Below are 12810 nucleotides of genomic sequence, written 5' to 3' on the forward strand. Positions count from 1 at the left end.
GGAAAATTACGGGTATTGGACGGCTTAACATGTGGAAAATGAGATTTTTATTATTCACTCACTGTATTTAACATTTATTATGCCTTTAAAATCGCACAACAACTTCAATAAAACACAGTTTAATCATTCACACACTTATTTCACTTTTAAACTGCAAATCCTCTAAGAGCTGTCTTGAATCTTCACGAGTCTCTCTCAACAGCCTCAGATACGTACAGATACGTACAGCAACCAGTAATCAGAGTCAGAACTGCGTCTGCAAAAACACAAGGATTATTAAACAATTTTTGCTGTCACTAATTACTAGCAATATAATTGACAGAGTAGATTGCTAATATTTGCTATAATGAATGTCACATTTGCAAGAACGATCTCACTGAAGTAATTAAGTCCATCGAAACGCTTAGAAACTAACCTCTCGTCTGACGAAAACGGTCTAAAGACGCAGTGGCAATTTCTTCTGATCTGTTGACAATGATATTTTGAGTTATCACTTTACTGAGTGACTGAAAGGTAGTTCAGGTACCTGTGAGCATAACAATATGTTAGAATTCATTTTCTAAACACGAACTATTACGGTACTGTACGGCTACTTACATATTAATTACACTATTAATATTTTCACAGTTGTTTCTTTAATACAAAATTAAAGCCAACGGAAGAAAAAACGTAGAACATACTTGCCAATGACAGGTTTGTTGCGATGCAATTTTCTGTGTTGACAGATGTAACTCTTTCATACGGTGGTTAAGTCGCAGAAATCGCAGGAGTCACAGAAATCGCAGAAGTAGCAGAAATCGCAGAAGTAGCAGTGGCGGAGGGATACACGACCTATGTTCCTTAACTGCGACTCTTAACTGCGACAATTACAGTTAAGAATAACAGATACTGAAAAGTAGCATTCACAGAAATCGCTGATATCGGAAAATCGCAGTTTAGCCCATCACTAACGCTGGTTTTGAATGCATCTGCTGGTTCTGCGATGCGATACTGTCATCCTTCGTGTACCGTGTAGTCAGCAGCAACCTCATGGTGTTGTGGAAATTTGTGTGTGACATTCTCCAGGTAATTTATAAGCGTTAATAAACTGCAAATAAGAATAAGTGAAGAAATGTGTTTCGCAAGTAAATTAACATGGTACTTAATTTCTATCACAGTAACAGTTGAGTTTGATGAGTGTAATAGTTCGCGAATATCTTGTGATGACTGCTGTTTGAGGCTGCTGTCTTTCGTATGTTTTAATTTTTAATGGTTACATAAGGATGAGATTTTATTCTGTATTTAATTGTGATCACATCACCTATAGTGTGCTTGGTGACGGTGTGTGAATGTTGTAATTTTTCAGGTTATGTTCATAACTACTAAATACCTGAGTTGTTAGTGCTTGTTTTTGGTCTGACCGGTAAAATCGCTACGTGTATCTTCGTAAAAGAAACGGCTGAGTGTGTGACGTGCTGTCAGGAGCAGTTTGTCTACGAAGTAATCTCCTCATATACTTCGTGGCTAACGAGAAAAGGCGGACAGTGAAATTCAAAGGTTGTCCATGTTAGTACGGTTATTTTGACTTACTTAGCAGTAATAATGATTGCGATGATAATTTCCTGTGATGTGATGTAGACATATAGCGGCTCCAGATTTTAGGGCTAACGTAAGCATTTTTTAAAGTGCCCACAGTTACTACATCATTTCATGGTTTGAGTATGTTCGCATGGAAGGAAATGCTGCAATTCTGTTGCATTTTGTTAGTTTTCACTGTGCTTTGATTATTCGTGTCGTTAGTATTCGTGTAATCATATGTAAATACCAGTTTGTTGTAGTGTGTGGGTTTTAATGGAGTTCTGTATAAGAGTACTGCAACATCATTTACGAACTGGCGAGATACAAGGTACAGATTAACTATAATCTGCCTAACGTAAAGCATTACATGTCATCAGAACTCAATAGATCATTCATCATATTTACAGTTAGTATGAAGTCGTTTCAGTAAATCAGTTTTGTTAGAAAATGCTAACCAATGTTTAATCTTAATGGTAATCAAGAATGAGAACTTCCGCATTGCAATGTGCAGTCTACAGTGCAGGTATTGGTTTCCTTTAATAGCAGGTAAAGATTCTAAAATGATGACGCTTCCTGTAAATTGGGCATACATCCGTGAATGAATACAGATGAAGTAAGTTTCAAGGTAATGCCTATGTTGAAAATGCATATTCACTTATAAACAATCCATATGTCCGGATTTTCTTCATGTCCCTATCACACTGAAATTAACACAATGAACCAAGTATTGAATGAAATATTTGATGTTATTGAGTAATTTCGCTGCAATCTATTGACTGCTGTGATTGTTTGTAATGCTGAAGTTAATGCATGTACACAAAATTACACATCTTCCATAATTGTCACAACAGGAAGGTATCCATGAGCCAGTGTTACAAAGAAGCAGTAGCAACTTTAAATGCTCGGTTTCCATTGCATGTTATTTTATGATTGTTCTCACTCTTCATGACCTGCAAAATGTGAATGCATTTATATCAAAACTTTTCTTATCTGATTGCTTTTTCTTTTCAGACTGTAGAACTGAAACGATGGACCAGGAGCTAAGTAAGTGGATAAAAAAAGAGGAAACTGATGAAGTACAAACTGAGTTACACTTCATAGTAAGTGGCTTACTTGTATTTCTTAACAGGGTTTCATTAATTTCTGTGTGCAGTGTGACGCGTGAATACATACAATTGATGTCATACAGCTGGAAACATGAATAATTCGGTTTACTAAACTCATGAACTTATTGTATTAAATATGACATTTTACACAGTGCATTGAAATAAGCCTTGTATTAAACCTCACATAGAATTTAGCCAGAGTTTCAATTTAATGTTTAGTAAACATGGAAAACTTTTTTAATGCACAACCCAATTATACTGATAAACTGGTTGCCATAAAGTGGGTATATTCTGCTCATACACTTCTTTTGAATGACAAGCTTAATATGCAACTTAAGAATGATTATGACTGTAGTGAACCTTAGCAGTGCCATTAAATTTATAAATGGTACGGCTGCAGTTAATGCATTATTGCAGTGTATCATGGTATGGAATGAGAATTGTAATTTATTTACTGATAATGTGAAATAAATTATTTATAAATAATTTTGAAGTGACACTCGCATGGTCATTAATCTGAGAAGTATATTTTGTTTACTTTGAATATTGAACCATATGTAAGTAGGACTCTCAGCAGTAAAGTTAAATTTCAGACAAATATCACATTGGAAGCATAAATTGTTACACAGCAGAATGAATTTGTATGTTGGCAGCAAAGTTTTGATGAAGCCATGGGGCTACACATCAAATATTGACAGGTTTGTTCATAACCACTTTCTGCATTTGCTGCACATTGTTACGCATATTGTTTGTGAAACTGTCACAATGTTACAGTTACTGGTGTAAATAATCTTACATACGCATGTCACTTGAAATCTGATGTAGTGCAACTGGTTGTAGGGTATTCACCTATCAGCAGCAAACAAATTCACTTGGTGCCACTAGTATTTTTATCCTGCAAATGAGAATTGAGCGCACTGACACAATCATGCAAACTACTTGTGAACTATCTGTGCTGAAAAAATCTGTTTCAACATCCATCTTGAGTGCAACTACATAAGTACTGGGATAGCATTAATGCAGCATTTGCATTTGAATATATTTGAGTACATCATTATAGATTATACAAACTATGTGAACAGCCTGCAATTCTTTTGACAAGCATTATCACAACAGTAATCCTAAACAATCACTGTGAGGAAATGATAGGAAAATAAATATACTAAATTTTATTAAATACAGTAAAAGAGTGGTTAGACCCAACACAGTTCAGGCTTTGGCTTTGACCCCTGATGTAATGATGGTTTGGCATTGAGGATGATATGTATGCACAACACACATCATGTAAACGAAAAGCAGTTTGAAGATCCATTGACTTTGGACCTAAACTGGAGAACTATTCAAAGGCTACAAGGTTAAAATGTGGTTCTAGACCCACTCCCCCCTTGTAACATTGGTTGTAGTGGGAGTCTGATTCATAGTGCATCTCAAGGCTTAGCCTATGTTCAAAAGTGGCAGTGTGGCTGTGAGCTGACAAAGTCTAGAAATGTGAAAGCCAAGTAAAGGATATGGTAACAAATTGATCAGTAGCACAGCCTAATGTTAACCAAAACATCCAAATGGTGCCCATAATGTAACTTTCTACCTACAAGAAGTCTTCTCATACTCTGTGTGCTGTGTTAGTTGATGAACTGAACTTCCCTATGACCTTAACTTTGTATCAGTTGAAAGCCACCTTCTTTGCCAAATTAATTAAATGTTAATTTTTAATTGGTGTATATTTTGGGCATGAGCACATGCTGGAAAGTAATGGCACACAATTTCTATTCGGAAATTATTGAAGCATTTTAATTAAAACAGACTTAATATTTAACATATTTATTCTTCGTGTTTGTATATTTATTTCAAACATAGTCACCGTGGCACTGAACACCTTTCTCCCAGTGAGACACCAGGTTGTTGGTGTCGTCACTGTAGAATGCTTGACTTCGTTGGCAGACCCACAGCCTCACCTACGCTCATACTAGTTAATCACTATCAAAGTTGAGTCCCTGAAGGTGTTCTTTAAGTTTTGCAAACAGTTGAAAATTCATTGGCTCAAACCAGGTCAGTATTGAGGATGATCAATAAGAATGAATCAAAGGCGTCAGACTGTACAGCGGAGCTCGTGTGAGGCACTGTGTCACAAAAGAAGTATTGTAAACTGGTTGCAAAGCACATCCACCCCTTCTGTTGTTGTTGTTGTGCTCTTCAGTGACAAGACTGGATTGATGCAGCTCTCCATGCTACTCTATATCCTGTGCAAGCTTCTTCATCCCTGAGTAACCACTGCAACCCACATCCTCCTGAATCTGTTTAGTGTATTCATGTCTTGGTCTCCCTCTGATTTTCACCCTCCACCCTTCCCTCCAATACTAAATCGATGATCCATTGATGGCTCAGAACCTGTCCTACCAACCAGTCCCTTCTTCTATAGGGTGGCACACGAAATGTGTTACCATTTTGTTTTTTATTGTCAATACAATCTGAAAGGAACATATACTACAATGAAGAGCTGTCCATGGAGATTTGTTCTAACTCAGTACATGCTCAATATGTCCACCATTTCGTTTCCTAACTTTCTTCAAAGAAAGGCTGAAGTTAGTGAGTACCCTATGGCACATGTCTTCCCTAATTTCACTGAAAGCGTAAAGAATAAGTCTTCTGAGCCCCGTTAAATCACATGGACGTTTCAGGAAATTTTTTCCCTTAGGTACCCCCAAAGAAAAGTCACATGGATTGAGGTCTGGACTATTGAGGGGCCAATTTTGTCCGTCATTGAAGCGACCTGGAAACCTGAGTGAAATGATCCGCATGTCGAAATGCTCGTGTAAAAACTCCAACACAGTGTTTGCAGTATGTGGCCTTGCTCCATCTTGCATGAATCACTGTGTGTTGAAGGGCAAGGCAGTAGCAAGAAGCTGTGGAATGAATCTATTGCGAAGCATGCTCAAATAATGTTCGCTGTTCAGTTTCTTCAAAGAAAAAGGGTCCAGTAAGTCCGTGACTGGAAATTGCTGCCCACGCTGTAATCCTCGGAGCATAATGTCGTTCATGAAGCACTTGCAGGTTTTCAGTGGCCCAAAAGTGTACATTTTGTTTGTTAACCACACCATCTAAATGAAAATGCGCCTCATATGAAAACCAAACGTTGTTGAGAGTTCCTTCCCTATCCTCCACACACTGAGCAAACAGTAGTCTCTGTTGCATGTGTTCTTCAGTGAGCTTCTGTGCACAGGTCATCTTGTATGGGTACATTTGGAGGCCACTTTTAAGAATGCACTGAATGGAGCAACTGGATATTCCCAGTTGCACTGCTGCCTTTCTACACAATTTCCCGGGACTTCTCTGTACAGCTACTCATACTGCTTAAATATTCTCCGGCGAACAAACAGGCTTAGGCCAAGGTCACTTCGGATCCAGTGCTGATCCTTCCTGTACAAATTTATCGTACAACCTGTGAATGGTCTTCTTGCAAGGGACCCATCGTGTGTTAAACTGTTGTCGAAAACGCCTCTGAGTCACAACAAGGCTTTTTGTTTCATGGAAAAGTAACACAATTGCCAATCGTTGCTGTGTCGTCAGTCTTCCATTGTCAGCCATTGCTGGTTACTAGTCTCCTAGTGGCAGTATCATGAATTACACGTCATTTCGTAACTCATTTGTTTTTCCAAGCTCTGCTGGTACTGCTGTAGAGATCCCAGTGGAGTATCTAATGTGCGGCGTAAATTGTAAAAGAAACAATTGGTAACACATTTTGTTCCCCACCCTATAGTTAAGTTGTGCCACAAATTCCTCTTCTCCCCAATTCTATTCAGTATCTCCTCATTAGTCATATTATCTACCCATCTAATCTTCAGCATTCTTCTGTAGCACCACATTTCAAAAGCTTCTGTTCTCTTCTCGTCTAAACTATTTATTGTCCATGTTTCACTTCCATACATGGATACACTCAATGCAAATACTTTCAGAAAAGACTTCCTGACACTTAAATGTATACTCAATGTGAACAAATTTCTCTTCTTCAGAAATGCTGTCCTTGGCACTGCCAGACTACATTTTATATTCTCTCTACTTCAACCTTCGTCAGTTATTTTGCTCCCCAAATAGCAAAACTTATCTATTACCTTAATTGTCTTATTTCATAATGTAATTCTGTCATCATCACCCAATTTAATTCGACTACATTCCATTATCCTTGTTTTGCTTTTGTTGATGTTCGTCTTATATCCCTCTTTGAATGCGCTGTCCATTCTGTTCAACTGATCTTCCAGGCCCTTTACTGTCTCCGACAGAATTACAATGTCATTAGCTAACCTCAAAGTTTTTATTTCTCCTCCCTGGATTTTAATTCCTACTCAAAATTTTTCATTTGTTCCCTTTATTGCTTGCTCAATATGCAGACTGAGCGATATCAGGGATAGGCTAAAACCCTGTCTCACTCCCTTCCCAACCACTGCTTCCCTTTCGCTCCTCCATTTTTATAACTGCCATCTGGTTTCTGTACAAATTGTAAATAGCCTTTCACTCCCTGAATTTGACGACTGCCACCTTCAGAATTGAAAGAGAGTATGCCAGTCAACATTGTCGAAAGCTTTCTTTAAGTTTACAAATACTAGAAATGTAGGTTTGCCTTTCCTTCATCTATCATCTAAGATAAATCATAGGGGCAGTATTGCCTCACGTGTTCCAACGTTTCTACGGAATCAAAACTAATCTTCCCTGAGGTCGGTACCTACCAGTTTTTCCATTCAGCTGTAAAGAATTCATGTTAGTATTCTACAGCCATGACTTATTAAACTGATAGATCGGTAATTTTCACGCCTGTCAACATTTGTTTTCTTTGGGATTGCAATTATTATATTCTTCTTGAAGTCTGGGGGTATTTTTCCTGTCTCATACATTTTTCTGACCAGATGGCAGAGTTTTTTCAAGGCTGGCTGTCCCAAGGCTATCAGTAGTTTTAATGGATGTTGTCTCCTCCCAGGGCCTTGTTTCAACTTATGTCTTTCAGCACTGTCAAATTCTTCACGCAGTATCGTATCTCCCATTTCATCCTCATCTACGTTCTCTTCCAATTTCAAAATATTGCCCGCAAGTGCATCGGCCTTGTATAGACCTTCTATAGGTCTCTTCAGTATTCCAGTAGGCAGTGTCTGTCTTACCCCTAGTCATATATGCCTCTACTTCCTTAAATTTGTCCTGTTACCATCCCTGCTGAGCCATTTTGCACTTCCTGTTGATCTCATTTTTGAGACGTTTTTATTCCTTTTAGCCTGCTTCATTTACTGCATTTTTATATTTTCACCATTCATCTATTAAATTCAGTATCTCCTCTGTTACCCAAGGATTTCTACTAGCCTCGTCTTTTTACCTATTTGATCCTCTGCTACTTTCACTAGTAATCTCTCAAAGCTACCATTCCTCTTCTGCTGTATCTCTTACCCATGTCCTTGTCAATGGTTCCCTAGTGCTTTCTGAAACACTCTACAATCTCTGATCCTTTCACTTTATCCACTTTCTCTTACAATTCCTACCTTTTTGCAGTTCTTTCAGGTCTGGATAGATATCTGCCTATTACACATTACAGCCTTCTCCAAATGTCGGCAGTATCTTTCAGTCAGCAGACAAGATTGGCCTGTATGCTTTTGTGCTGCATGTGTCCCTTCATGTTTCCACTTCACTATCTCATCAGAAACAGTGGACGTAGGAATGTTCAGGAGTGTGGAAAGCTTGCATACAGACATATGTCACCCTAACACCTGACCACATTCAAAGTCAATGAGCTCCGCAGAGCACCCCATTTTGCTGTCTCACGATGTATAATGACTACTGAGGTCTCTGATATGGAGAAGGTGGCAGCACAATGCACCAAATATGAAAAAGTAAGTTTTTGGGGGTGGCCCGATGCTTTTGAGCACATAGTGTATGATGAAGTTGTGCTCTGTGCAAAATTCTACCAGACGGCTTCCTCTTTCATTCCTTACCCACATTCCATATTCACCTCCTACTTTTCCTTCTCTCCCTTTTCCTGCTATTGAATTCCAATCCCCTATGTCTATTAAATTTTTGTCTCCCTTCATTATCTGAATAATTTCTTTTATCTCATCATACATTTCTTTAATCTCTTCATCATCTAGGGACCAGGTTGGCATATGAACTTGTTCTACTGTGGTAAGTGTGGGCTTTGTGTCTATCTTGGCTAGATTACTGCATTCACTATGCTGTTCATAGTATCTTACCCGCACTCCTGTTTTTTATTCATTTTTAAACCCAGTCCTCCATTGCCCCTATATGATTTTGTATTTATAATCCTGTATTAATCTGACCAGAAGTCTTATTCCTCATACCATCAAACTTAACCAATTCCCACCATATTTGTCTTTACCCTACCCATTTCCCTTTTTAAATTTTCTAACCTGCCTGCCTGATTAAAGGGTCTGACATTCCATGTTCCAATTTGTAGAACGTAAGTTTTCTGTCTCCTGATAACGATGTCACCCTGGAGATCTGAATGGGGGACTATTTGACTTCCGGAATATTTTACCCGAAGAGGACACCATCATCATTTAATGGACAGTAAAGTTGCATCCCCTCGTGAAAAATTACGGCTATTGTTTCCCCTTGCTTTCATCCGTTTACAGTACCAGCACAGCAAGGCTGTTTTGGTTAATGTTAGAAGACCAGATCAGTCATTCATCCTGACTGTCGCCCCTGCAACTACTGAAAAGACTGCTGCCCCTCTTAAGGGACCACATGTTTGTCTGGCCCCACAACAGATACCCCTCCATTGGGGTTGCACCTACGGAACGACTATCTGTATCGCTGAGGCACGCAAGCCTCGCTACCAGTGCCACAGTCCATGGTTCATGTTAGGTCCACTCCTTCGTGACGATCATGTTTCCCACTGGCAGTGGCATTTTTCATGAAAACAATGCACCATTTCACAAGGCCATAAGTGTGTGATAGAGTGGTTTCAGGAACACAGTGGTGAGTTCCAATTGATGTGTTGGCCACCCAACTCGCCAGCCCTGAACCTGGCCGAACAGATCTGGTATGTGATTTAACATAACGTCAGAGATCATTCCCCCCTCCAGAATTAATGGGAATGAGGTGACCTAATTGTATAAATATGGTTCCAACTTCCTCCTGTGATCTATGAAGGCCTTATTGCTTCCGTGCCACTATGTCTCCCTACTGTGTTCTGTGCCAGAGGTGTACATGCCAGCTTTTAGATGAGTGATGATAATCTTGAGCTGATCAGCCTATGGCAGTTACCATGATTGAAAGAAGATTGTTTTATTGTAATGATTGTGATGGTATAATGATACTGCCACATGAATTTCAGCTAAACAGTACATGCTGCCCACGAGCCCTGCATGACTCACCCTCCAGTCCAGCTTCAAGACACAGACTGCCCGTGAGATCCACTGCTGTTCCTCTACACCCATTGTTGCTCCACAATGCCCACTGGTGCCACAAGCTCTGAGCTGTGAGAAGTGACATCTGCCAGGGACATGGGGCTCGAATTCGAAGAGGGAGCCCACCGTGGTTCAGCCTCCTCCACCAAACCAAAATCCCCCTTCCCCACCATTAAGGAGCCCTTTACATGTGCCTCTCCTTGATATGAATAATGTGCATGTGTGAGGCTTTACTCATCTATAAATTCAGAACCAATAGGTTTGCCGAGCTCACCACCCTGACAATCTAACAGCGTCCCAACAACTGAGAAGCTAGCTTGCTATCGAACCCTAACTCCCCCTTTTCAGCAATATTAGGTTTTCGGACTAACACTGTGTCCCCAGCCTTTCCAATGAACCATTTAGCCCCTGACTGTAACAGATGGATAACCTGTGACAGGCAATTTTGGTATTATGTCTAGCCTGGCTCCAGTTGTGCTGTGTTACTGCTAGGGTGACTTGTTCTTGAAGCAAATCATTGATTGACTACAGGTTGACAAGAGGAAAATTGACTGGATGTGCTAACATAAGGGATACTGGAGCAGCCTCCAGGGACTTGGGTTGTGCAGTGTTAAAGATAAAATTGAGCCCCGTTGTCTAAGCCTTGTTGTGAAAGATAAGCACAGCCTTCAACTTGCAGTTCACCTGGTCAGCAAAGTATGCTGGTAAAAGGATTTGTGGTCACATCTTTAATTCCATTGTCAAAGCAGAACCTCACAAATAGCTGGGAAACAGAAGCTATCGAGCATCCTCGGTGGCCTGGAAACTGAAAAAATTCATAACAAACGCTGGCCAGCTGCCAGGATGGTCATTTCTCTGCTCGGAATGTGTCAAAAAAATGAGAAAAGTCATCCATGATCATAACTAGTAGGTGCCTAATACACACACACACACTTGATGAAGTGGACCTATATAATCCATACAAAGTTAATTCATCAGACATTCCTAACGGGTAGACTCTAAAAGCCACTTGAGGGAATTCAAGTTGGGCTCAGCTCCCTTACTGCTCTCACACTCCTCCACCAACCTCTGGACAGCCTTATTCAGGGAGGACCAGGTGACATGTTGAGTGATTTTGACCCCACCAACCTCCAGGCTTGCTTATACAGGGAGGACCAGGTGATGTGTCGTCTGATCTTGACAACAGTTTTATAAATACCTAAGACGGTATTAGGAAAATAATGAGCCAAAACCTAACTAAGAGCTTGATTGTCAGTCTCTAAACAAAATTCCTGGTGTTCAAAATAAAATCTGAATTTCTTAAGGGCAAACATAACCGCCAAAGCTTCCCATTCATACATAGAATATTTCATCCCCGCAGGTGAAAGTTCCCAAGGTGCATTGCTATAGGGCATCAACATGCAACACCTCCCCCACCATTCCGTTCCTGCAGGAGGACAGCTACCACTTTCTACTCCAGAAGAATTAGGTGTCTGTCTGCAAGAAGAACACGACCTCAAAATTTGGTATGTCTAATACTAGTGGGTTACTAAGCACCACCTTAATGGCTTCAGAAGATTCTGGATGACTTTCATCCCATATGAAATTTCTTAAATCGTTAAGGCACCCCACTAATTTAATAAAATTCGGCACAGACTTTCGAAAAAAATTTGTCATACCTATGAACCGTGCCACACCTTTCTTATTTCTAGGAGCTGGAAATTTTCGCAAATCACTAGTATGCTCCTGGTCAATTTCGATCCAATCAGTGAAACTAAGATGTCCCAAGGATGAAACTTATGTGCCAGTGTCATTTCAGATGGTTTCACAGTAAGTCCCACCTCCCTCTGGTAAACCAGAACTGCCTCAAGATGTTGCAGGTTTTCAGACAGACTAGAACTGTAAACAACCATGCCATCTAGGTAATTAGAGACACACTCGAATGTGAAATCACCAAAAACACAATCTAGGAGGCAAGACATAATGGTAACTCCCGTTGAAAAACCAAAGGGCACCCTGTTAAAATTGTGGTGGTTTCAATCTGTACAGCAGGCAGTAATATACTTGGAATCCTCTGTTAACATGATCTGATAATATGCGAGATTGAGATCCAGGACAGCAAACTACTGAGCCTGACTGAACCAAGTAAAAGAATTATGCAGATTGGGAAGTGGCACAGATTCCAAAACTACGTTCTCATTAACTGCACAATAACCCACAACAGGATGAAACACCCCACTGCTGCCCATAGATACTGAGAATATGGTAGAAGCATAGGCTGAAGTTGAGGTCCTGATGACCGCATTGAACAACACATTATTAATCAAAGTACATATACAAAAACAAAGATGAGGTGACTTACCGAACAAAAGCGCTGGCAGGTCGATAGACACACAAACAAACACAAACACACACACAAAATTCAAGCTTTCGCAACAAACTGTTGCCTCATCAGGAAAGAGGGAAGGAGAGGGGAAGACGAAAGGAAGTGGGTTTTAAGGGAGAGGGTAAGGAGTCATTCCAATCCCGGGAGTGGAAAGACTTACCTTAGGGGGAAAAAAGGACAGGTATACACTCGCACACACGCACATATCCATCCACACATACAGACACAAGCAGACATATTTAAAGACAAAGAGTTTGGGCAGAGATGTCAGTCGAGGCAGAAGTGTAGAGGCAAAGAAGTTGTTGAAAGACAGGTGAGGTGTGAGTGGCGGCAACTTGAAATTAGCGGAGATTGAGGCCTGGCGGATGACGAGAAGAGAGGA

The 12810-nt window shown here is 40.1% G+C and overlaps 1 protein-coding gene across 1 annotated transcript in view; it reads left to right on the top strand.

The window, feature by feature from the left end:
• Nucleotides 1–889: 889 nt before the first annotated feature.
• The window catches only part of LOC124719838 (zinc finger protein 708-like), a 109695-nt gene continuing 97774 nt past the window's right edge, over nucleotides 890–12810 (top strand). The window contains exons 1-2 of the mRNA XM_047245025.1: nucleotides 890–1065; nucleotides 2569–2657. Of these exons, the coding sequence (XP_047100981.1) occupies nucleotides 2586–2657 (72 nt within the window). The 5' untranslated portion in view covers nucleotides 890–1065; nucleotides 2569–2585. The remainder of the gene's footprint in view (nucleotides 1066–2568; nucleotides 2658–12810) is intronic.

The sequence above is a fragment of the Schistocerca piceifrons genome, chromosome 11 (genome assembly GCF_021461385.2).
Source record: "Schistocerca piceifrons isolate TAMUIC-IGC-003096 chromosome 11, iqSchPice1.1, whole genome shotgun sequence".
NCBI lineage: Eukaryota > Metazoa > Arthropoda > Insecta > Orthoptera > Acrididae > Schistocerca > Schistocerca piceifrons.